At 42.5% G+C, this 25,408-nt stretch overlaps 3 protein-coding genes across 8 annotated transcripts in view; 1 reads left to right on the top strand and 2 right to left on the bottom strand.

The window, feature by feature from the left end:
- Positions 1–6,028, bottom strand: part of zdhhc8b (zinc finger DHHC-type palmitoyltransferase 8b) — a 70,285-nt gene extending 64,257 nt beyond the window's left edge. The window contains exon 1 of one of the 2 annotated variants that reach the window (XM_040154221.1): positions 5,653–6,028. In XM_040154221.1, coding sequence (XP_040010155.1) covers positions 5,653–5,756 — 104 coding nt within the window. In that variant the 5' untranslated portion in view covers positions 5,757–6,028. The remainder of the gene's footprint in view (positions 1–5,652) is intronic. The other variant, XM_040154222.1, reaches the window with a different exon arrangement.
- Positions 6,029–6,401: 373 nt separating this feature from the next.
- pgam5 (PGAM family member 5, serine/threonine protein phosphatase, mitochondrial) lies at positions 6,402–11,126 on the top strand. Of its 4 annotated transcripts, none has more exons than XM_040154228.1 (6): positions 6,402–7,139; positions 7,665–7,837; positions 8,478–8,603; positions 8,928–9,016; positions 10,073–10,206; positions 10,584–11,126. In XM_040154228.1, the coding sequence occupies exons 1-6, from the start codon at positions 6,910–6,912 to the stop codon at positions 10,732–10,734; spliced, it is 903 nt and encodes a 300-aa protein (XP_040010162.1). In that variant the 5' UTR covers positions 6,402–6,909; the 3' UTR covers positions 10,735–11,126. The 4 variants fall into 4 exon arrangements, with proteins under 4 accessions (XP_040010162.1, XP_040010163.1, XP_040010159.1 ...); XM_040154229.1 differs by having other exon boundaries at positions 6,408–7,139; positions 10,076–10,206; XM_040154225.1 differs by having other exon boundaries at positions 6,414–7,139; positions 8,922–9,016.
- Positions 11,127–12,260: 1,134 nt separating this feature from the next.
- Positions 12,261–25,326, bottom strand: ankle2 (ankyrin repeat and LEM domain containing 2). Of its 2 annotated transcripts, none has more exons than XM_040154479.1 (13): positions 25,209–25,326; positions 22,371–22,883; positions 20,536–20,730; positions 19,933–20,117; positions 18,127–18,315; positions 17,897–18,019; positions 17,412–17,475; positions 16,474–16,649; positions 16,223–16,329; positions 15,323–15,513; positions 14,166–15,036; positions 13,761–13,892; positions 12,261–13,205 (listed from the first exon to the last, which is right to left on the bottom strand). In XM_040154479.1, exons 2-13 carry the CDS (start codon positions 22,870–22,872, stop codon positions 12,995–12,997), a joined length of 2,946 nt encoding a protein of 981 aa, XP_040010413.1. In that variant the 5' UTR covers positions 22,873–22,883; positions 25,209–25,326; the 3' UTR covers positions 12,261–12,994. The 2 variants fall into 2 exon arrangements, with proteins under 2 accessions (XP_040010413.1, XP_040010412.1); XM_040154478.1 differs by lacking the exon at positions 25,209–25,326 and adding an exon at positions 24,095–24,216.
- Positions 25,327–25,408: the final 82 nt, after the last annotated feature.

Raw genomic sequence — 25,408 nt, 5'->3', positions numbered from 1 at the left:
CCCAGAGCACCACTTGAGACCCACTGGATCTCTACCAGTGGCATATGCAATACTAGAGTTTAGTTTCTCAGTAGTAATGTTCTACACCATAAATGGAAACAATACAACGCTGATGGATTTAAATAGAAAGTAGCTGAGATTGGTACTTTGTAATGGTATCAACGAAACAGAAAATTCAAAGGAGTTTTGCTTCTGTATTGATGAAATCAGGACATTTAGGGATGGGCATAACAAATGTAGGGACTATTTGTAAGTATAAATATTTCACAGTTAATAAAGTCATTCACTCTGATCTAACCTTGATATTTTAATAAAAATGGAAACATGGTTTTTTAGCTACCACACCATGTAGTTGCTCTTTCAGCTTTGGTGCTGTGAAGCTGCAGCAGGGGATTGGTCAGTCTGTAATAATTTTACAGGTTGGAACCGTGCCTTGTGTTAACCAGAAAGCATAAGAATGAAAATTAACCATAAACCACCAAACAAACTAAAAACATGCCATCAAAAGCAATGAGACTGAAAAGTAAAAAGAGCTTTTGGTCAATTTTTTAACTCTGGCCTTATCCTCTGCATTAGCTCAAAGTGAAATAAGATTCCTTCTCAGTTCGTTGTTGCCTATCCCCTTAAGTACCTTCTGAGAGCAGAAGTGACACAACCCTGCACTGCAATTGTCAATCTCCAGGCCCTCTCTCCAAGGTGCTGATGGATGAGGACCTACAGAGGAAATTACATCGTTATCTAATCTGACGAAGCTGGGCACACTGCACCTACCTGCTACTGGTTTTTATCTCATCGGTAAAAAAATAATAATAAAGCAGATATCTCTACAAACCAGCAGACTGCCCCAGATGGATTTTATGAATAGACCAAGGGGATATTTTGGCCCTGGTGAGCTCTTACGTCCATCGTGTACTTTCAGCCTCATCAAGATTATCAGTTTTATCCTCTGTGTGACATGAGGACAGGATAGCTCCTTATCCACCTCAGCTGAGGGGCTGAAACTTAATAATGGGAAAGTATGTGAGGAGAGAATAGTAATATTTCAGTGAATAATTCTGATGGCACGATGGGTAGGACATGTTGAAGACGAATACTGATGAGCTTGCCTTAAGAGATGAAATTTGCTATTCTAATGGGAATAATGGAATATTTCTGTCAAGCTGACTTGGAAGTTAAAGTTGTGCAAGCATGTCAGAAAGTCCTTTTTACTTCTCAGTTTGCTGTACATGAGCATCACATTGGGGAGGCTGAGATTCTCTGGTTTCTAGATTTGATAGATACTTGTTCATAAGTGCAGAGAGTAAAAGAGCTATTAGGGCATATTAATAACAAGTAAGTTAGTAATTTACTCCTTCTGAGAAATAGTCTGACCTTACAACATCTCAAACTTGGCAATATCTCTATCATAAATAAACAAACTAAACCCAAATGGTCCCAGTGTCATGTGAGCAATATTTAAAAACAGGCAGCCAAGATGGTCTGGCTCCAACACCGAGCACAAACAGGATGAGTGAAACCAACAATTCATTTAACTACAGTCAAACACAGGGCGCCTCGAAGCCACTAACGATGCACAGGACGACGGCAAACTGGCTCTAATGGACACTAATGCCAAGCAGTGAGGCATTAATGATTACAAGCTTGTTAACCTAACCCCTTGACAAAAAGACGACAGCAGCTCAGCAAACATATTCACATGCAAGACTCGGATTAGGATCAATGAACAAACATTCAATTATGTCTTTAGACCTTCAGTTAATAAGATATGGAAAACCGTGATGTTACATACAGCAGAGTGAAGAAGTGAAGAGGGGGAAAGGTGAACGCTTTGAGAGGACTGTAACCTCAGTGGGAGAGCTAAGTGTGAATTTCACACCACTGGACCTGACCATATTATTGTTGAATGTAACCTAAGTTACATACAGTATCAACAACGAATAATATAAATTAAAAAAATAAAGCTAAAGGGACTGACGACATTATTAAATCTGGATCAGAACCCTTTAGTCTACGCTAATAAATTATCTCATAAAAAGGTTTGATAAGGAACCCCAGGGTTACATCCCTAAACCAGGGTTCTCAGACTGGGGCGCAGGGCTCCGTCGAACCTCCTCTAATGTGAGAGTAATATACAGTAAGTAAAGTAGGTGGGTAAACTGCAGCATATTTTATTTCAAGAAAGTAGCTTGGCTAAAGCTAGCTAACATTAGCCAGTGAAGCAGGATGCTGTGTGTATCCCACATTTTACTACTGTCACTCAAAATGAGATGTATTCGGCTGACACTGCTCTGCAACTTATGAAACGATAGCCTCGAAATGTTGTAAACTCTGACCTCGCTATTAGTCACAGGTTGAAAAACTGCAACTTTTGAGTTGTGGCTAAGTTTTAGCCTATATGCCCCATGTCTCTGTATCCTTATCTCTAAGTTTACCAGAGGAATGCTACACTTCTGCTGCACTACCAGGCCTGTCGTGAGGGTAGACAAAGTTCCTGTACTGTGTAAATGAGGTAGTCTATGTAACCATTTTGTCCCAAACATTTTACAGTAAAACATCTTCTCATAACTCTGCACTCTCTCGACCAACACATTGGAAATACCTTTAAAAAAAAAAACCTTTACAAGAAATTCAGAGGAGCACAAATGCAAAACAATGCATGCTTTAGAGTCTGAATGAAGCCTGATTGAATGGCTCTGCAGTGAAAAGGAGGAAACAGATGTGGAAGCTGAAGATTAGATTCCTGCCAGGCCTGTACTCATGCACAGCTCTGCTATCAGCCTGGTGACGTGCCGGCCTCAAATGCCACCACTGACTGCCTCTCTCATAATTCACCCCCACACAGCAAAAACTGCTGAACTCAGGTCTTGTCCAGTTGATCAATTGATTGGCGACAAATGAGAGTGGTCATCCTGGCCGTTGTGTTTCCAGAACAGGTTCTTCATTTGGCATATGGTCAGGGCCAGTGATTAAGCCATTCTGAGGGCTGCCTTACCATAAGGTAGAATAAAGCTTCTTCAATGCAGCCATACAGAACTGGGACAAATTTAGACATAGTGAGAGGTCTAAGCTACTGTATAATAGGATCTCATTATAGACCCAGATAAGACTGGGATAATATTCTGATGCTAAACCATGACTAAAACCTTAATTTAACTCCAGTATTTTTTATGATGAGTCGTGGTCATGCTGTGAAGTTATAAATACTGCTGTACTAATGTGTTCTAATTCGATCTCTGTGGGAAACACAAACTGTCAGGCGACAGTAAGCCCAACACAGCAACACACCATGGATAATGTGTTTGTCTGTGAGTGTGTGTGCCAGTGCTAACCCCAGGTCTCATCCTCCTTTACCCGTATGATACCAAGTGGCCTGCTGGTTACAGTGAGACCTATAACAAACTGCGGCCTAGGAATAAGAGAAAAAAAAAAGAAAAAAAAAAGATTTGTGTCCCCGGCACTCGGTTGTACATGAGTGCATGTGAGGGAGTGGTATAGCTATTTAGTTTCAACCCCTGCGTGTCTTCCTTTGTGGCTGCCAAACAAGGTTGGCAACAGGAAAACTTAAAATGCTCCTACTGTTGCACTCATTGCATGCTATTCTGGTTAAGAGACTCTAGATAAAGCCATACCACAGTTCTGTGGTTTTTACTGTAAATGTGTCGCTTTGCACTCAAGCCACCGACAAGGCCAGACTGGGTTCATCATAATGGATGGAATGGATGTGTATTTCAGAATGAGGAGGCATGGCCTAGTTTTGACGTGCACCGCTCCCCAGGGAGTTCCATTATACGCGGCTCAATCCTCTGGGCCTTTTACTGGGAAATGAAGGAGCAACAGAGTAAACTCTTAATCCTCACCCTTGAACCATCTGCTGGAGGATGAACCTTGAAGTGTAGAGTGACCTGAACCCGAGCAAAAGAAGGACTGCTAATATTTTAAAAGATGTAGGCAGCAAAAAGCCTGACTCCTGCTATTTGCAAATAACATGAGTGAACTGCAGATCTCAGATGAAATCACAAGACGTTCACTGTCCATTTGTTTATGCAAAGCCTTAGACGGTGCACTAAGGAGTGCTGGGATTTTTAAAGATAAAACCTACCGGTACATCCCACAAACACCATATGTTTCCTTCAGTCTCGGTCACTGACCTGAGACTGAGAGTGCAAAACCACTCAGGGTGCAGCTGAAGCACTTTATATGTCTTCATGCATTTGTCCAGGTGAGCCATATCTTGCTCTCACTGCATCTTGCTTATGCCTAACAAGAAAAAGTCTGCATGTGATACATGTGTGTAAAGAAGCACCACCTGATTTAATGCTACAAATTCACACACACGACATTAGATCCACAAAAGCTAGCAACTGAAGACATACTAAGTACAAAATGTTTCTAAAATGATAGCGATCACTTATGGTGCCATTGCAGCGAATCATCTGTGCCTCCAACATTCCTTTCCCAACGGCAACTGTGACATATGGTCTTTCAAACACTGTCAAATGGCCCACTCTCAGGGCGAGGGATCACATTCAGCGGTTTTATTCTTCAGCAGACAGACCGAGTCTACATAGGACGGAGTGATCTATCCTTACAGTTGTTAGTCTAGATCAGAGGTCCCCGGAATGATTTTCAAGCCCCCTCAATCTTCCTTGTGGATGTGAGATTGAGCGTGACGTTGATTTCATTGATTATCCATTCACCTGTGGGGTTAGCACTAGAGGGGAGTGTGTGTGGGAATGATGATTCAGACCAGAGACATTACTCTCTCTGCTGTCACCTGCCCTTGCCACAGCTTCGGCTCTGCATTTAAGTCATGGCGCTGACTTCCTCAGTTATCAGATGCGGGGTCATGGGATGAAAGCCTTGCTACTTTGGGGTCCTTGGCATGATTGTGATGCCCGCTGATAGACTTTGTGACTAGCTGTGTCACCAGCTTGTCAGAACCCTTGAATCAAAATCTGCTTTTGAGAGAGCGGGGACCTGTTGGTCTGGGCCGGGGGTTGCCGACAAACCTCGGCTGATCGCATTTTCTCCAAAGGAAAACCTAAATTAGGGTCTACGCCCCAGGTGGAGCGAGAAAGCGGACGCACTGAAACCTAGCTGGGGAACCCTGCAGGACCCCGCTTTGGAAAGCCCTCGCCTAGAATAATTACAATGCCTCTTGATAAGTGGTGGGACACTGTAACTATCCCAACTGAGTGTGCACGGATCAAGCACAACCGCCCAAACACAGCCGCCTGCTGGGCCAATGCAACCATTTTAATTCTGTCAACAACTGCCTGCGGCATTTCTTCAATGGAAAGTGAGTATCTGCGGCCTAAGCTGTGGTCTCCGGCACGGCCATAGCGTTTTTGAACTTGCACGGCTTACTGGAAGTTTGCCTGGCAGGTATTATGGCCGTAGGGGTCTGTGTGAGGCTGCACAGGAAGGCAGCATCCGAGGCTGCCCCTTTGCAAAACCCATTTCAGGACCGCTGCGAGATTCCCCGCTGGGATAGATACACTCCCCACAAAACCACTTATTCCACCTAAGTGACTGAATTCACCCATGCAAACTTCGAGCTGCAATCCACTCTCGACTGTGTCATCGGAAGGCACACGGTGTGTGAAAATCCCGGCATGCACTGAATAAGAGCAAGAAGCGACGCAAACTTACGTGAAAACGAAAAATAAAGTGGTCGAACCCACAAGGAGTGTGGCAGCAGTGGACACTGGGATGTATTTGGTGGGTTTAAATCTCTTTCCAGCGCTGTTGGGCATTCTGTAATTTCCACATTCCTCAATTATTTATTCCGATTGGAGTCGCATGTAGAAAAAGAAGCTCGAGTGTCCCGGTATGTAGATCTTTCTATGGATCGGAAAGGTACGACCAGTCCGTCTTCGCTACCGCAGCAGCCGCATAGATCCTGAGATAGAGAGGCAGGAATACACAGGGCTCTCTGAACGCCTGGAAATCCCACCCTTACAATCCTGCCCACTAGTGAGGTCACTGAACCGCTTGAAAAGGTGGAGCCTCTTTGCAAACCCTTCAAGTGTCTTCTTCAAGAAAATTGCTGGGGCCATGATGTTGATTATTTGGCATCTCACCGGACACTCTGCACTCATTTTTACCCGGGAGATGTCGCGAATATATATATATATATTCACGAAATCATCAGACACTAATGAAAAATATGTCATGCCTATATATATATATATATATATATAGGCATAGCATATCTTACATTAGTGTCTACATCAAAATCTTATTTTCGGTACAGTCACTGTACACCCAATTCCAGTTCTTAAAATGACTTTGCTTGATCCGCTCACGGTCTCCTGTCATTCAAACAGTTCTGGAAAACAGCAGGGGGGCATCGTTAAACGCTCCTGTGAGTGTTGAAACTGCATGTAAATTGTGTTCAGACTTGTCCGACTTCAAACTGTAGGCCCGTGTCTCATAAGCTCAAAGACGGGGCCCCGACGACACGTTGAATGGAGCTCACCGTTTCTCTTCCACGGCGAGCGGAAAATAGTCAGGCCCCGCTGCGCTGTAGCTCTCGCCGGAGGTTGGCGGATTAGAGCGCCCCCGTGTGGCACACGTCGGGACTGAAAAGCGAAAGCCGATTCTTTTGGGTCAAGCGCGCCACCGTAATGTTTGTAGGAAACTGAAAAGATTAGCTGACTACCTGATGTGCCGACTTTAGTTTTAGTTTTTAGCTAAAGAGCCGCTGCACAGCAAACGTCTGCGCCACAGGAAACAAAACGTGTTTTGGTTTCCCTTGCAGGAGTTGGAATTAACCGCGAAACGCCGTTTAGCAAAACAAAGCCATATATTTTTGTGAGGAGAGATAGCGTTACAGCTCGTTAACGGTAGACCCGTAAGGCTGAGCTAATTAGCTAGCATTAGTTTGCGTCTTCGGTGGCTCGCAGGATGTCATCCAGGAAAACTTTAAAACTTATTTGCGGGCTCGCCGGAAGCTCTGCCGTGCTGCTGTTTGCTGCTGCCGCTGCCGATTCCCACGGATACTTCGGAGAGCAGCGCGGAGAGGCGGCCAGTCGGTGGTCGAGATTCACCGTCCTTCGAGCTGCGAAGCCGGCGTGGACACCTGCTAACCACACACCAGCCCCGACTGGACACGCCTGGGACTTCAACTGGGACAAGTATGTGGCCGTTTACGCGTTGCTCTTGACTGATTATTTGAACGTAGCTAGACGAGTTCATCCTCCTCCATTTCCACCTTTCCCTTTCGTGTGGATGGAACGCCTGTTCAAATCTCTGTCCAATATCTATCAGTTTAATAGTCGGCTATCAGTCGCAGTGAAATTTAGATTGATTTTGGTGAAAGAACATATTGGACTAAATTTAATATATTGCTAAATTGATTTGGTGTTGTAGATGCATGGCGAATCTAAGATTGGACCAAAAGGATGATCCTTAAACTCCGAGCTACGCTGTTGCTGACAAGCCAGTCATCTATTAATAGTTGCTTTTTAAGATTGAGTTTGGCGTAGGGATTTTAAAAAAAAAAGAAAAAAAAAAGATGTATGCAAGTTACTCAAAGTTTCATACCGGTCATCATCATCTTAAATCATAGTCGTGCTAACCCAGATCTTCATGCCTCAAGTTAACCATGTGAGACAAAGCCACCTCTAATCTCAAGATCACGTCGTCTTAACTCTGTTCAGGAGAGACCCAGCTGCTCTGTCCAATGGGAAGAAGAAGGAGAGCGCAACCGAGGACCCCAGCTCCGAGCAGGACAACGGCGTACCCAAAGCTACGCGCAACATTCTCCTCATCAGACACTCCCAGTACAACCTGAGTGGGAACAGTGACAAGGAGAGGATCCTCACTCCATTAGGTCCTGTTATTCAATGGCTGGTTACAGGACTAGTGTGTAGGATTTAGCTGGTTCTAATGGCAGAAATGGAATATAATAATCACAATTATGTTTTCATTAGTGTATAATCACCTGAAACTAAGAATCATTGTGTTTTCGTTATCTTAGAATGAGCCCTTCATATCTGCAAAGGGAGCGAGTCCTCTTCTATGGAGAATGCCATGTTGCACCACCACATTTCTACAGTAGCTCAGAATGGACAAACCAAGCACTGGCTCTAAAGAGGGCCTTTAGCGTTTTTATGTTACCTGAAGGCCACCAAAGGTTCTCCTACATGCATGGAAAGGAAGGGGTGAGTGGAGGGGGTTCTCAGTTGGTTGCAGTCTGCGACCTCACGGCTACCTGCCATTAAATCCTACACACTGGTCCTTTTAATATTTTCCCCTTTACTGTCACTTGGAAGGTATACCAAACAGCAGTCTGGGGAGTGATTTCAGTCAAAGAAGTTCACCTATAAGCTTGGGCCCTAGCACCGCTGTAGGCTGGGAGAGAATATGCATTCTCTTTGCCCGTTGTCCGACCCAAATTGTACCCAACATTTTGGTGACAGATCAGACAGACCAGTCACTTGTTACAATGACCGTTGTGTCTCCACCTCCAGGTCGTGAGCAGGCTGAGTTGACGGGCCAGAGGTTGGCTGCGCTGGGACTGAAGTATGATGTCCTCGTTCACTCCAGCATGGCCAGGGCCACAGAGACTGCACATATCATCAGCAAACATCTTCCAGGTAGTGAATAGATGCCACACTGCCTTTCAGTGCTGCACTGCCAAGAACACCCAGGCTTCTTAACTCTTCTAGTCGGGAAAAGTGTGGAAAGTAAATTTGTAAGGTTTTGAAAAGTCAGGTAAACTGTGATTACCCTTTGAGGGTTATAAACTATACAATTCCATTTGTTATTCATATCCGTTTGATCTTGGTTGATTCTTGTTACTGTCTCATTTTTAGCAACCTAGGTTCAGTACAGTACCGGTTACAGCTGGTGCGGAAATGCTGAACATCACAAATGTATATTAACATTTTTCCCCTGCCCCAAATGTCGTACGGGTCCAGGAGTGGAGCTGGTGAGCTGTGACTTGCTGAGAGAGGGAGCACCTATTGAGCCGGTTCCACCCGTCACTCATTGGAAGCCCGATGCTGTGGTGAGAGAAACTACACTCACTCTACCTCTAGAGCAGGCTGTTGCCCAGATTTTCTGTATTTACATATCCTTGTTTAGGTAACTGTGTAACCCGCGTGTCTGTGCAGGTGTCCTGTCAAGTACTTGTTAAGGCTTACGGCTGCAAAAATCAGCCAATACATCAGTGCAATGCCACAGGAATGGATCATAGGAAGAGTCAATTTCCAAAATGCCAACATTTAAGGGAGCTTGGCAGCTGTTGATCAGTCTTTTTTTTTTTAAAATCACATTTTACTTATTCAAAAGGATTTGCCATTGTTAGATTATCAGTTGCTCGTGTGTATTTAGTTGGTACAGGTGATTTTATTACTTAAGACTTAGGATCAGCTCACCCGACATGAAAAATAATTTTCATGCACGTAGTTTTGTTATACTTGACAGCTTTGAAAGATAACATTTGAAAAACTCAAGACTAACAGTATGTGCTTTTCCAAAAGCACTGCCCTGGTTACTGTGGATAATCTATGGACCCCACTACCTTCAGCAGAAAGTGGTTACAAAGAAGAGTGTCGACAGTGAGGTCTGTGGATTTTCCAGAGTAACCAGAACACTGTTTCTAGAAAGACATGCTCGACATGCTTGAGATTGAGTTTTATCTCGGAAAACTCCCATCCAAAGGAAGAGCTTAGAACATGGAAGCACCATGACAGAAAGACATAATTGCATGCAAACAGGATTGTAAATGGAGCAATCCTATAGACATCCCATGTAAACATCTTATTCAGTAATGCCTTACTCTAAATGTTGGATTATTTATATGAATGTAAATTTAGCCACTGAAATTTCTTAGAGAGGAGTGCAGTGGCAGGTTTTCTGCCCTAAAGTGGTTCAGTTGTGATTTTGCCTTTACCAGAAGCAACGTTTTCCATATGTTTGGCCTTATTTTGGAATGAAACTCTTCATACATTCCTGACAGTGTACAGCAGCATCATGTATTGACTCTGTACTGACTGAGAGGTTCAGACAGAACCCCTTTCATGTGACAAAAGTGGCTTTCAACATCTCTACCGTCCTCCAGCAGTACCACGAGGATGGAGCTCGCATTGAGGCGGCCTTCCGCCGCTACATCCACCGGGCTGACCCCAAGCAGAAGGAGGACAGCTATGAGATCATCGTGTGTCATGCGAATGTCATCCGTTATTTTGTCTGCAGGTTTGTGTCGTCAGCGGGCACTGTGGTCGCGGCTCGGCCCGGGCCAGAGTGGGGCCTTTTGCTTTGCTAACCATTGTGTTTAAACTAAGCTGCAGTTATGCCTCATGAGATTTCAAGATTGAATTTGTGCTTCAGTTGTGTCACTGTGCTACTAATGGATTCCTTCAAGGAAAGTTCCTGTTTAATGTTAATGTTGTAACTGCTACATAAAGCCTTGTGCATTTCTTGGTGACTGCTTGTCCTGGGCTTCTGGTTAAAAGGGACATTTAGTACATCTAATTAGCCATGAGAGTTCGATATTTTCCAAATGATGACTTACTGGATAATATCCCATGCCAATAAGTGCCCGCCTACTCATATCTGTCTCGTTCGCTCAGGGCCCTGCAGTTTCCTCCAGAGGGCTGGTTACGTATGGGCTTGAACAACGGCAGCATCACGTGGCTCACCATCCGACCTAGCGGCAGGGTGGCCCTCAGAACTCTGGGAGATGCCGGATTCATGCCCCCAGACAAACTAACTCGGACCTGAAGGCCCCGCACCGCAAGTTTCTGGGACTCGGTTGGCCGCAGGGGCAACGGTCAGTTTTCTCCTTAAGTGTCTTGAAAGTTACTTTTCATGTTATTATTTTGTAATTGAACTACCATCGTGCAACAAGAGACTCTGTGGTGGTGGTGGTGGTGTTGTGATTACTTGTGTGCCATCCAAAGCCAGCAGAAGTGATTAACAGCTACATAGCAACTCCTCCTGAATGTAACTGAGGATTTTTACACAAGCGACTGATTTGTAAACCAAAAAAAGTTGTATTTGTATAGCTGTTGTAAATGCAAGTCCTGCTGTTAGCTTTACATGTCATTACAGTATGCTGAAGTGAGGATTATGTGTATATGGTGCAGCTGTAATAAAGTACAATTATGAATGCCTCCGTTTCTGTCACGTTTCCTTTCTTGCTGTTGTTACTGCCACAGAAATAAAAGCACATAGACACATTGTCAGTAAAGTAGGAGTGATGATTTATTGATTTATTTGAAAGCAAATGAGATCTAGACATACAGAAAGAGAATTCACCATTAAAGTTAATTTTTTAATAAAGCACAGAATGCTAAAAGCACAAGAAGCATGTTTTAAGTTGTTTAGGTGCATTTTTGCAAAGTTCCACATTCATAAACATTCAGCGACCAGAATTCAATCTGTTGTCACCTGAGAGCACAAGGATGACAATACAATCTTCTCAGTGAAGTAGTTTGTGCTCTCAGATAAAGGTTTAGTTCACAAAAAAAATGTACATTCAGAACACTTGTTTCTCTCAACCTAAGTAGAGTGGCAATCTGAATATTTAAAATGATTGATTGGCTTTTTTTGTCCTAGATGTAGCCGATAAGCCCTCATACAGCAGTGAATTTATCCCTAAGTTACAAATCAGTAGGACACAGCAGGTTTTTACACTCACATTCCATCATTAGACTTACATGTGGAGAACTGCAGGAATCTGCCATGTGTACATGAGTTTACTGTCAGCTAACTTGAGATTCATGACAAGTACCTTTGGGCATTAAAGCTCTAGTTAGCGCTAATTTTGAAATTAACACTGAATCAAATTACAATTTGTGATGTGAAAAGGGTTGCGAGTACCCCACTGGGAATCAAAATCCAGCTCTGTGCAGCTCTCAGCTAATCAGGATTGTTCTCTGTAAGCTTAAGGCAGTTCTTTGTTATCAAGATGGCCACAATAGGCAATAGTAAACTATGAAACGTATCAGGGTTTTGTTGCTGTTGAGTTAGTTTTGGAGTCTTTCTGCCCCGTAGTGGTTAAAAATTGCTTAATACAGCTTTGAGGTGGTCTCAGACTGAGCAATTTTAAGGTTTAGCCCAGACAAGGCAAATTGGAAAATATACTATACTGATGGGTGTGTTTTGTTTTGTCATTTGTACACTGTGGGAGATGCTTGTGATTGACAGATATTTCAGAGAAAAAATGAAAAATAAAAATTGCACAGTCTAAGGCCGACGTTAGTGGCTGAAAGGAAAAGTCAAGACATGTCATGGAACCACCGAGAAAAGATAGAAAATGTATGCATTTATTGAAGAACAAAATGAAAACATGGAAGATCTCAGTCTTATCAGTTTTTCCCATGTTTGCCATAATCATCTGTGACCAACGCAAACTGACAGAGAACTGGTCCATCACTTCAGAAAATTAAGGCAATTCCTGAACTGAGGAAAAACATAGGAAATGGCAGTCGGTTTTAACACCATTAATAAAAACATTTAAATTTTGTGCTACTGACCAACATACAAAAAATAATTTTTAAAATATTGACATTTTACTTTTTTTTTTTTTAAGAACATCTTCAGTGACAGAATCCTGTTGAGGATTCCACACTAAGGTTTTATTGACCAACTAACTTTGGGGAGTGCGGCTTGAATTCACGATATTCAAAAAAGTCGACTACAGGTGCTTCACACTTGCCACAAATAACATTACTGTTAATTCAACATGGTCCACACCCATACAGTACATAAATCATCAAGGTTTCTTTTTTTCCTTTTTGAAGTCTTGAGTGTACATCACAACCCGTGATGAGAATTCCTGTATTACATAGGAGTAGTACCATACATCATTAATACAAATCTTCCAGACACTTGTGCATATTTCTGTTAGGTATGTGGTTTCTGAGCTCTGGTGTAACCACCTTGGTGCAGCTGGGTTTGTAGTAGGGAGGGAAGGGTGGGGTTAGGATTTGGAGAGGGTATGGCTGCAGTGGTAGGAAGCGGAGGGAGGAGTGGACAGTTAGATTGGTTGCTCGTTCAAGTGCTTGAGGCGGATGCGCTGGATGTAGCTAGCATTGGCAGGGCTGTAACGACTTGGGCTGAAGTCTGGTGAGGCAGCGTGCCGGGCGGGACTGAAGCGACCAGTGGGAGACATCAGGCCGCTGACCGGGGAGCCGGGAGTCTGATGCGGCATCCTGAGTCGTGGTTTTACCACCGCAGGGCTGGGCCAGCTAGACGACACACATCAACACCAGTCAGTGGTTACAATTACAATATTGTTGCTTTGCTAATAATACTGAAATCGAAATTAGTTCAGATTTACCGTCTCATAGCACAAAATGCCCACAGTCCAGAGCGCTAAGCCTTTCATAATTGTCCTTTACTTATTCCCTGGAACAAAACACTGCACCCACTGGCATTTCACCTCAGTACTAATTCCTAAAATGTCTTGTGACTGTAATCACAAAACTTTTTAGTTGCAAAAAAAGCTGAAAAACCCTCTCTGCACTAGACATCTGTTGATTTTCTTTTGTACTAACCATCATCTTTTTTGTAAAATATATGACCATTATTTCAGTCATGTAGAGGAGTATTACAATCTATCAGAAGTGGCACTTTTACAAATGAATCAAATACTGAGCAGTCACTCTGCCCTTATGTGGCCTAATTTCTGTAGCCTGGCCTTTAATGGGACAGCTCTGGAGTTTCAATTCTGTTTCCAAACCTTTCTTGGTTCCCCACACACTTAATATTTATTAAAGTATTTTAGCTTTTAATTTACTAACCTCTGCATGTCTGATGCAGAGTACCATGTCATTGTGCTCTTCCACCTATGAATGCTGGGATACTTTTGGGGATCGACGTCTAAGTCGTCTATCGCGTTCAAGACCTCTTTGTCCAACTTTGTTGGTGAATCCCTGTGAAAACATGGAAAAAATCAATTACACGTGCAGGTATCTACTCACTGTCATTGTAACTTGTAAGTTGGAGATTATGAAACTATTTTGTAACTGGCTGCCTGTGATGTTTCTCAGACAAGGTTAGCTAATCATCAATAATTACAATATCTGTCTAAAAATACTAACACATCATCTGGGGAAACATTATAAGAGGCATTTTCTAAAGTTGGTCTGTTTATAACTTCCACCTATATCTATGATGCCCTCTGCAGAGAAACAAGGGTGACTCACCCGTCGATGAAAAGTCCTCTTCTAATGTGCGGTGGAGTCCTGGGTAGGAACTCATGGGAGTTATCTAAGGACTTATAGGAAGACCCAGAGGATCCTGAGCTGCTCAGGTCCCTCCCCCCGTGGTCCCATGACTTGGACCTAGCACAGAAGTTGCGCCCCCCTGTTACTGACCCCCTAGTCCTGCCAAGCACCTCTAGGCTCTCCTCTGCTTCAAAGTACTCCTCAGAGCTGCCGCTGCTGCGCCTCTCCTCTGTCTCCCCTCCCTCTGTTCGCCAGCTTGGACCTTCCAAGGCCTCGCCCTCCTGACTGCTGTGACCAAGAGACAGGCGGTTCAGCCCGGAGCTCAGGTCTGTGGCTGAGGAAGAGCTGTAGGAGTCCCGGACGTCCCTGTGCCGGCTCCCGCCACTGCTCCTCCTCTCCCTGCAGCTGGTGGGGCTGTCCAGTGGTTCTTGCAGTGACATGCGCTCAAACTCCACCATTAGGTTGGAGATGGGCGACAGCAGACAGGAGGAGGAAGGGGAGGTGCGAGGGGACACCTTGTCTCCATTGTGAGTCCTATCTCTGGAGGAAGAGCACACCCCATTTTTGCAGACGACACCGGGTGACAAGAGGCCGTCATCACAGCAGCACAGCAGGTCCTGCTCGGCCGCTGTCTCGATCAGGTCGGCCCCGCGGTGGTGCAGCGCAATGGGCAGGATGTGAAATTCACGGCCGCCCACTGCTCCCTTCAGGCCATCCTTGGATGCAGCAGAGGAGGTGATGCTGGTGAGTGCTGCGTTCTGCCGGTTCTTCATCTCCTCAAGGCTGATGTCATCACCCTCGTCCAGGAAGGCACCAACAGAGATGGAGTTGCAGAACTTTTTGGGTTTGCCTGCAACCAGGGACGATGGAACACCAAAACAGGCCAGTAACTAGTCATTATTACAGTGTAATTTCATCATACAATTCTTCCTGGCAGCAGATTATGTAGCTTTGCAAAATGCTTTGTCTGCTTCATATCTAACAAAAGGCTTTAGCTGAGAACATCCACTACCATGCAGATTAACACATTCAGTCAGGGAGGATGGTCTGGAATGTGCAGAGACAGTTTCTAATTTCCGCAATTCATACTTTTTTCAGGACTTGCAGCTTCCCTGATACAGAGTAGGTGAGCATACCTGGGGAGGGGCTTTTGAACCTGTTGCTGGTCTCGTTCTCCCCAGCCTCCTCGTGAGTCCGCAGGCTGAAATCCTTCTTGCTCAGGTACTCCTCCAGCTTTCTGAGGCCTTCAGTCGATGATAGATCCACAAAACTGTCCAGGAAGTCCCAGTACTCAGCCCACGGGTGGCCCATCTCATGAGCCAGGTCTCTGTAGATAGAGGACCACTTATCACTTGAGCCATATCTATGTATTTATTAGTCAAAAATACTGGTGTCTCCTAGTTTGCTGGAGCATGAACCTACATTTTACTGACTGACTAATTTTACTAAATTACTGTATGTCTGAGAATACATTGCTGTCACAGTGGCAGTGGACCATTTATCAGTTTTTTAATTTAATATGAAATCATTTCTTACGCTGAACAAACTATTTAACACTGTTCATAATACCGCAGACACACATCCGAACAACAAATTCAAGAGCTTTTGAGTCTCTTCCAGTAGTAATTTGATGCTTTCAATACATGTTTAATGCAAAATCTTCTTTATTCTCTGAGATTAATTTTGCTGCTCAATTGAATATAGTGAAGAAGGAATTATGGGAAATTTAGTGGGCGTGACATGGAACAAAAGGATGAACCAGATTTGAACCCATGGTGTATTACATATGGCCCGAGTTGTTCATAATTCCCAAAGACATGTTTACCCTGCTCGTGCAAAAAAATATTTTGCTCCAGCATTTTCTCTTCATGTATCACAATCAACAGCATTGAGCCCAGTAGTATCACCATTCAGTTGTATCATAATATCTCTGCAATCTTTAATGTTGTTTAATTTACCTCTCAATACTCGAGAAGCAGGCAGGCAGAAATGTACAAATCCCATAACAGGTAGTGAGGTTACTATTTTTGACTGACCTGCCAACTCTCTCTGCCCCACGGTCAGGATCAGACTTGAGCAGGTGGTGGAAAAGGTTGGCTCTGTCCCTGGGTGGCGTCTTCCAGGACCGACGAAAGTCGTCTGCCTACAGGAGAATGTTATACTTTCTAGCCGCGGCATGTTTCAAACGATGCATATGAAACCTGTTTTGATCTCTAAACTTCACGACTTTATGACGAGATTTGCTTAAATACACAGAGAGCAATGAGTGTTTAGGTAATGAACTTGCTTTAGATGGGCTCAGTGGACCAGCAAAGGCTGTGACAGTCATCAGTGGATCCATGGGGCTTCTTGTGTGCCGATGGATCAGCGACAGACTTTCTGAGGAGTCAGGTGACCACGGAGCACCAATGATGGGTTGGGAGGTGTTGTCGGTTGCCCTCAACAAAGGGATATAGCAGCGGTCTGTGAGGCAAAAGACATTTCAAATGTTAGGTAACACTGTTTGATGGACACGACTTTTATTCACAGCACTTTACAGGACAATTACCACACCAGTGGGAGTCAAACCTCAAGCTGGCAGTCTACTTCAAAACAAAATCTAATTTGATGTGCTCTCAAATGTCTGTTGCATATGCTGCTGTCAGTCTGTGCACAGGACAGTGACTTGAGATATACCAGTATGCAGAACTTCATTCCAAAGGCCATGCTCATACATTAAATTCAGCACAGTACCAGTCTTATGCTGCAATTGTCCGATTCATCCAACTTCTTTCTTTTTTCACACTTAGACTGGCGCTCAGGGGACTGAACACAAAGTCACACAGCTACAGCTGTGAAGTGATCTGCAATGCAAACTTGTCAGTACTTCCTTCAATAGTATGCACAACCAGCCACACTCAGGGACGCAAACTAAGCCCATGACAACAGCCCAAAGAACCTCAACCTGCTACTGATGCTTTTAGCCAAAAATCCAACTACCAGCCAACATGGCTAGCAAACAGAAAAGATTAAAAGATAGATACATACATAAAAATAAACAATAATGAAAAAATACATTAGTTGGCACATCTAAATGAAAACCATATATGCTGTTTATATATGCTGTGTTTATTCAACCATGATGCTCTGAGTGCATGTACACTAAATGACACTTGACTGTGTCATTCAGGAAACAGGAACAACATAGGAACAAAAATGTGTTCTAAGAAATGAGTGTGTCCTTACCCTCCAAATAGTCACTTATCTTCTGCTTCACTTCTTGGGTTTTATTTTTTCTGCTACAAATAAGCTATGGAAAGGAAAAAAAAAATACAGTTTATGATGCGTGTTCAGACATACAGCTGTTGCTGAATCATCAGTTGATTCAGCTGTTGCTGAATCAACTGATGAAAGAATTTGCTCATTTAAGTTTAGCTTACAATGCGCACTGAGTGACTGCTGCCAAAGATTTGAAAAGCAACCTAAAAAGGTGACATCTTCAAAACCTGAGTGAGCATAACTGTATCTGCCTCAGCATCTACTGCCAGGATTTCAGTGTTCAGCAGTACTGTGCAAGGCTGAGTAGCCGCCACACAGCTCTTGTATGTGCACACATTCATGAATACGTTCTGTGCATTAACCCCCAGCAATGACAACCCAGGCTACGCTGAAGGTTTTCTTACTCAGCGTGCATGTTATGTTAAATAAGGGTTAAAAATAAACCGCCTTACATCACAAGGTTTCTGGCCATCCTTGTTCTTGCAGTTCTTATCGATGTCAGGATGCGAGCACAGAACATTGACCACATCGGGGCACCCAAATTTACAGGCAAAGTGCAGTGGTGTTTCAAACCCCTGGAAACAAATAAACAGAGCAAAATACAATTTGAACACAGCCCATTAACTACTTTTGGAAAGAATCTAATCTAATCTGGTTTAGCTGGTATGGTAAAAGTACTCACAGCCTTATCTGGAGTATTGAGGTAAAGATCTACAATGTAGCGGATACGTTTCTGCAGCATGATTTCCTGGTCGTCTGGGTACATGAGGCGCATGAACTCTGGGTTCTCTAAGGTGTCCAGCAGCAGCTGGGCAATTCCCGCCTGGTTCTCCTTGGCCGCCACGTGCATGACGTTGTACCGACAGCCCTCCTAAGCAGACAAAACAGTGCAACAACTGTATGGATAAAGACATAATCCTCTTTAATCTCCTGTCAACAGGAAAAGATGCTTAATTTTGTCCAAAAGCAGGATCTGACCTTAACTTCACCTGCTGAACTTGGGGATTTACCACCCACCATTATTTTATTTTATAATGACAAGGGCTTAAAAAACAATGGTTGGTATTTACACCAGCCAGTCACTACATTCAATCCATTTTCCGGTTTTAATGTCAATTTGGGGCAGGTGTCCAACTCCAGAGTAGGCAAAACACCCCCAGACTAGAATATTCCCACCAGCATGTTCACCGTCGGTTTGCTACACTGCGGATCCATTCTTTCTCCTGTTCGTCTCCTCACATACACCCTTCTGTTACTGCTATAAATCTCAAACTTGGATTTACCGGTAAATTTTTTTTCAGTCATTCACTGTGAAATACTGGTATTTCTTAGCCCATCCCAAGCGTTTGGACTTTCCCCTCCTGATAAGTGGTTTAGAAACTGTTACTCATCCTCTGAGACCACTACTCTCTGCTTTCTTTACTCAGCAAATTTTGTATCTGTGATGCAGCTTATTTTCTAACTCTCAGGAAACTAAGGTTGATTTATTGATTTCTGATGCGACGTATTTTTTGGTCTTTCTGATCATGATTTGGATACAACTGATCCAGTTTCTGCAAAATTTTTTACAGTTCCATCCATACACACACAGCCGTACACACATATACATATACACACACGCGCACACACACACACACACACACATACCCACACACACACATATACATACACATACATACACGCGCGCACACACACGCACACACACACACACACACATACCCAGACGTACACACACATATACATACACATATAAACACAAATATACATTCATATATATACACACACACACATACACACACATATACATACATATATACATACACACACACCCACACATATACACATACCCACACACACACACACACACACACACACACACACACACACACACATACACACATACATATACACACATACATATACACGTACACACATATAAAAAGGAAACCGCTAACTGGTTTTAATGTTGCGGCTGATGACACCAAGAAAACAGACATTCTGTTAAGTCTTGAATAATCAGCCAGCATTACAGTCAACCAAACAGTTACATTATCTGCATCATTCGTCTTCACTCCTATGCACATTAAATGTTTTTTTTTTTTTAATTTTTTTATTTATCTCCAAAAATCTAGAGTTTACACTGAGGAGTCTTAGCAATAAGTGACACTACTATTATTTCAAAAAATTAAGATATTTTTAAAATGCACCAGGTGATATTTCTGTCTTCATCTCGGAAATGTATGCTTGATAAAGGCATTAGCTGAAAGGTTGGCGCTGTTGTGGAAAAGACGTTTATGTATCAACAAATGACAACAGTCAAGTCAAGATACGCATCTCTATTAATAGCAAAAGTTTCACAGAGCGCAAGAATCTACAACAGTTCTACTACAGCAAACTCAAACAATGCTGCATCTTAATTTAACTACAGGTTTTATTTATTCTTCAGGAAAACTGGTAGTACACAGAGAAATTAACTTAATGTCCTCACCTGTACAATAGTGGGATTATCCCCTGAGCCAATGAGATAGCGCGGGTTGCTCCAGATCAGCTCGCTGAAGGTCACCTCGTCGCCCTTCTCCACAGCTTTCCGCAGTTTGGCGGTCAGGTCCTGGGTGCGTGGGCTCTTGAAACTGTTGGCCCGCTCCCGGTTGATCGTATCGACCTCCATGTTGTCTAGCATGGAGAGGGAGAAGAGAGTGAAGGATGGGCACTGCTGTTGAAAACTCCAAATATTATTCAAGGCTGGTGTGCTCCATGGTCAAACTGTTGCAGGGGTTATAGATTTCTCTGCATCTTTTTGTGTCACATGATATCTCAGCTACAGCAGCTCTGACTTTGACAAAACTTGGACGAATGATGCATCTGACAACTATACAGACATTTTGGAAATCACAATGATTAGCTTAAAGATCACACTTACATCAAAGGCAGCAAAAAGACTCAAAGAAAGAAGAAAAAAATTACTGCATGGCCCAAAAGATCTCTGTCAAACCTTGGTGAAACCTAGGCTGAATTTCTAATAAAATATATAACAAACGATACTGCTTATGGCCCTTTCTATAGAAAAGTCTCACACATCTTATCTACTTACCTTTACTAATGACCAGGCCTGGTTTCACGGGAGATACACAGGGTGTAGATTTGTTGGGAGAGGGGAAATAGTCGCACATCCCCTTGGCAAACTTCTCAGCATCATCACGGTTGAGAAAGGCTTTGAAGCGGGCTCCCTTCATCATCTTTACAGCTTGAAGGGCGTCTTTCTTATCTATGTATACATGTGCTCTCTCTAAGAAAAAACAAACAAACAAAAAAAAAAACCTCAGTATTAGCGAATCTCCTCTATTTTCATTTTGTTTCCTTTCTGTTCAGTCAGCCTGTAAAGTCATATTTTGATGAGGACCTACAAAGTGCAGCTTGCCCTGACATATTAACATTAACAGAATTGATTTTTGTAGTAACTCAGGATGAATTTAGATCAATACTATATTCCAGAGGGGTCACGCAGTCCAACTGCCCTGCTGCTTACCACCACAGAAACAGCAACACATGCTTTCATCCACTTAACAAATGTGGATGTCAGACTACTACAGCAGCAAGTACTCCTAAACAAATACTGAAACTGGGCAACACAGAAGATATCATGAATAAACAAACGAGCAACAGAATGATCTGTTAAGGGGGGCACTGGTCTCAGTTCAGTATAAGGCCAAAAAAATAAAATGTCAAAGAAATAGTGCTCACAGGAGTTGCATGTATTTTTCAGTCTGAGAGGCATTAAGAAAGTTTGAGGACCAATCCCTTAGAAAACACTATTTATAATTCTGTTTATAATTTTCTTATTATTCATATTTGATTTTAAACTATATTTATACTCTCAGCATGTTTGTTTCCATATGTGCTGAAAATATTTTTTGTTGTAGTAGGACAGCAGTTTTTGTTTACACTATAGGAAAGCATTGCAGCATTTAGCACTATCAGTAAACATATGTGAAAGTAGAAAAAAAACAATTAATGGTGAAAATGAACATTTGAAACTACTGTTTGAAGAAACATATATATAATTTGTTGCTGACTGGAGTACAATGTTAATAATTAGAGCTGCTGTCTTCTAAAGACATTAAATCCTTAAACTCGTTACAATATTATCGTTGTGCAGCGCTAAATTCAGCATAACAGCTCAGAGTTCAGTGCATTTATTTATGCATGTAAAAAATATCTTTCCTACCAAACTTACTATGTTATTGATTATTGATAAATTTGTAAGTAGTAACATCTATAGTGTTTTTTCATTTATTTGAGATTTTTAGTAGAGTTGACACAATTGGCTGATTAATCAATTAGTCAATTGACAGGAAAATTAATCAATAACAATTTTGTTAATCTATTAATTTTTCAAGAAAAAATGCAAAACATTTGGATTTGCTGCTTTTCTTTGTCATATATAGTAAACTGAATATGGGTTTTGAGCCGTTGGTTGGATAAAAAAAGCAATTTGAATAAGTCACAGTGGGCTTTGGGAAGTTATGATGGGCATTTTGTAGAAAAGAATGATTAATCAAGGAAAAGAGTCTGCATACTAATCGATAATGACAATAATATTTTTTTGCAGCCATCATTTCTATCTAGATTTTCTATGTACTATGGAGATACTGTGGTAGGAAATATTACTAAATCTTCCATCCCTTTATCAAACTCAAAATGAAACTGTGTGAAATGATGTTGGACTCACAAGTACATAAGAGATGTAGTCATGTTTGGAAAGTATTTTTTCCCCCTTAATTACAGAAACTTTTTCCTGCAGTTCCCAAAAATTTAAGAGAACCCAGCCAGTAATCCTGAGCACTGCTGTAACTTTTGCTAACTGTCAATATGGAACAATCATATCTGTATGACACCACACAAAAGAACAAGCTGAGTCTCTCTTACCATTTCTAGCCAAAACATCCTCCCACAGTGGACATACTCCATAGTAAAAGGTTGGGGACACTTGTGCGGGCTTTGAAGGGGTTTCTGTTTTGGACTGGGAGTTACTGCCTTCAGCAGAGCTGTTCGAGGTTTCCTTTACTGAGATCTCCTCTTCCTCTGGAGGGTTGAGACCCACACCGTAGCCAAAGTCCAACTCTTCGCTGGAAGCCTCTGAGGGGCTGCTGCCTGCTGTAGCAGTGGTGGGTGCAGCTGCTGAGGTGGCACGCGGCACAGGGTTGGCATGATTGGCAACAGAGGCTGCACTGCCCAAAACACCTCCTGAAGAGCTGCAGTCCGATTCAGTGGCACTGCTCTCTGGCCCAGCCAGGACTCGGGCTAACTTCCTCTCAAAGGTGGCTCGGGTGGTAGCTGTGATGGGGCCGCACTTGAGGTTCGCTCGGGCAAACTCCTCGCGTAGTTCATCGGCACTTAACCCCCTCAGCCTGCTCAGTACCGCCTCCATGCTTCAGCTCCCTGCGACATACCGCACAATACACTTCAGCAATCATGACCAGCCGTTGTTAACAAACTGAACAACTACCGTCCAAGGAAATATGATACTCAGCATTAGTCTCTTTTAAAGTTTCAGATTTTTTTAAACTAAATATCAAGAATCATAACATATAATTTTGTTGTCTCAATTAACACTACACCACAGTTACAGGTTTCAGATTCATTCAGATTTTTCAGAGGTACTTGTGAATGCCAATTAAAAATGACAGTTTCAGGGAAGTAAGTAATATTTAGACAAGATGGTATGTGATTTTACACAGCTAAATTGATATTATGTTAACATATGAAATCAGAAGATCCTCTGGCTTTGCTGTTTTTTTCCCTTCCGTACAGCTCTACTACCATTAATTCCAAATAACAACCATACAGTCAAGGAACACATTTATTTTTTTGTCTGGCTTTAAACAGCCTGTTTGGTATTATTTGGCCATGGCCATGTAGCCATTAACCAAGGAGTTGCTAAAACTCTAAATTAAATGCAGAGTGAGTTTAGTACGTTTTTTTTTTTACCTTCCTCTATATTCCTCATAATAAGTAATCAAACTGCCTGCAACTGCTCTGTGTGCACATTAATATTATACCCTAAAGCAGTCTCACGTTGAAAAATATAATAGAGACTTATTTGACCAACAACTGCCCTTCATTTCCAAATATTTGCATGTAGACTACAGAAATCTTACACAGCCGATGTTTGCTCAACATCTACACGGTCTTTTACAAATATAAGTCCATGTAATGCAATAAAGCAGGTGCTACTGAAGTTCTATATAACCATATTATTAATCCAACATATCGTATTTTGTCGGGATCAACCACACTAATATGGGACTAGCATCTGCTAGCTATCCTGCTAACCAATAAGTCAACTTTAGCAGGCGGAGAATGTGCCTAGCAAAGCTAGCATGAGGGAAACTGCTCAGATGAAAATCTAGACTGAGTAAAGTAGGCAGATTGGACTGGAATATTAACGATTACAAAAAATATATAGAAAACTGGATAATTTATAGCAAGATTAGTCGGTTCATTCGCACGCTGTCACGCCCAAATATGTCATTCGAGGTGGGTTTTCGGGCTGTAACGTAACAAATTTGATACGTCTTCGTGGTGATGATGCCGATAAAAATCAAAGTGTACGTGATGACATCTAGTAACAAATGTGTCCCTATACTTACCGAGGACCATTTTTATTTAGCATACGCGGAGCTATGGGAGACCGCTATTAGTTTTGCACAGATAAACTGTTGGATAGACACAAAGCTGGAGACGGTCTGGAATAGTCTCATTGTTTACAACATGTTCTGCGCATGCTCAGTTACAAAGGAGGGCGCACGCTGCATTCCAGACCTGTGGGAAAACTCAAACCTGGACGATATGAAGGTGACAGGCGCCGAACGTAAAATGAATGATCACATTTCTCTCTAAAATGTGAAACAGCGATAAACTACATCATTTGCAAGATACCTTAAGCCAGCATCCGGTACTATACTGAAGAATGTCCCCAATGTACTCCCTCTACACTACACCATTTTTAGTGTCATGGGCATTTATTTATGTATTTACAACATTCTTATAGAACATCGCCAAGATCACTTGCTGGTCATTGGTCCATGTTTAAAAAGAAAAAAAACACACAAAGCTGCTTAAAACTATATTTTGTGTACGTCTGTATTATTTACGTGCTTTCCTCAAGGTCTGAATGTATCATCATGCTCTCCCATAGCAGACGTGACTAAACCAAGAAAACGGTAACCCTACCACCCTCGTGTCTAGGTTTTTCTGGCTAGCAGAACGTTTAACTATTTAACATAAATAAAATCGACGGATTGGTGGAAATGTAATGTCATGTTGGTATAAACACAATGCTCAAGAATATTCCTGTTGGCACAATCCCATGTATGCAATCTAACTTGGTCAGGCATGTATCAGGCAAGCCAAAAGCAAGATATGACAATTCTTAAGATATTTATACAAGAAATTAGTCAAAGAGCAGTCACCTGCACAGATCATTGTCCGTTACAGGGGGAGACAAATAACATTTGAGTTACGTTAGCTACACGATCCATTCTAGGAAGCTGAGTTTGACAATCATGCTAATAGTCATTAGCCGCTTAGCAAGACAAGAAGCTAATCATTCAAGCAACCGGTTAGCAATAGCATGCGTTAATATGTACGTTAAGAACACAGTTCTTGTATCCTTACCGTACACATAACTGTAAATATGTGTCATCGTTAATTGTAATGCAATGCTACTTGAAAACATTCTTGTTTTAATAGAACCATGCCCACCTCCTCCTCTCTCCCCGGCTACTGTTGCTAGGTGTCTTCTCACCGCGACGGTTTCAAAATGCAGAGAGCGAGGACCCAGTTCCGTCTAACATAGTGCCTGAACAAAATAACAGCTTAAACGTGGGGAAATAAGACGGAACCTGGAAGTAACTAAAGACAACATACACTGAACGAGCACAAGCTGTGATGACAGATGAATA

The sequence above is a fragment of the Xiphias gladius genome, chromosome 19 (genome assembly GCF_016859285.1).
Source record: "Xiphias gladius isolate SHS-SW01 ecotype Sanya breed wild chromosome 19, ASM1685928v1, whole genome shotgun sequence".
NCBI lineage: Eukaryota > Metazoa > Chordata > Actinopteri > Istiophoriformes > Xiphiidae > Xiphias > Xiphias gladius.
Note: the sequence above shows the minus strand (reverse complement) of the source record. Positions and strands in the feature narration are given on the sequence as shown.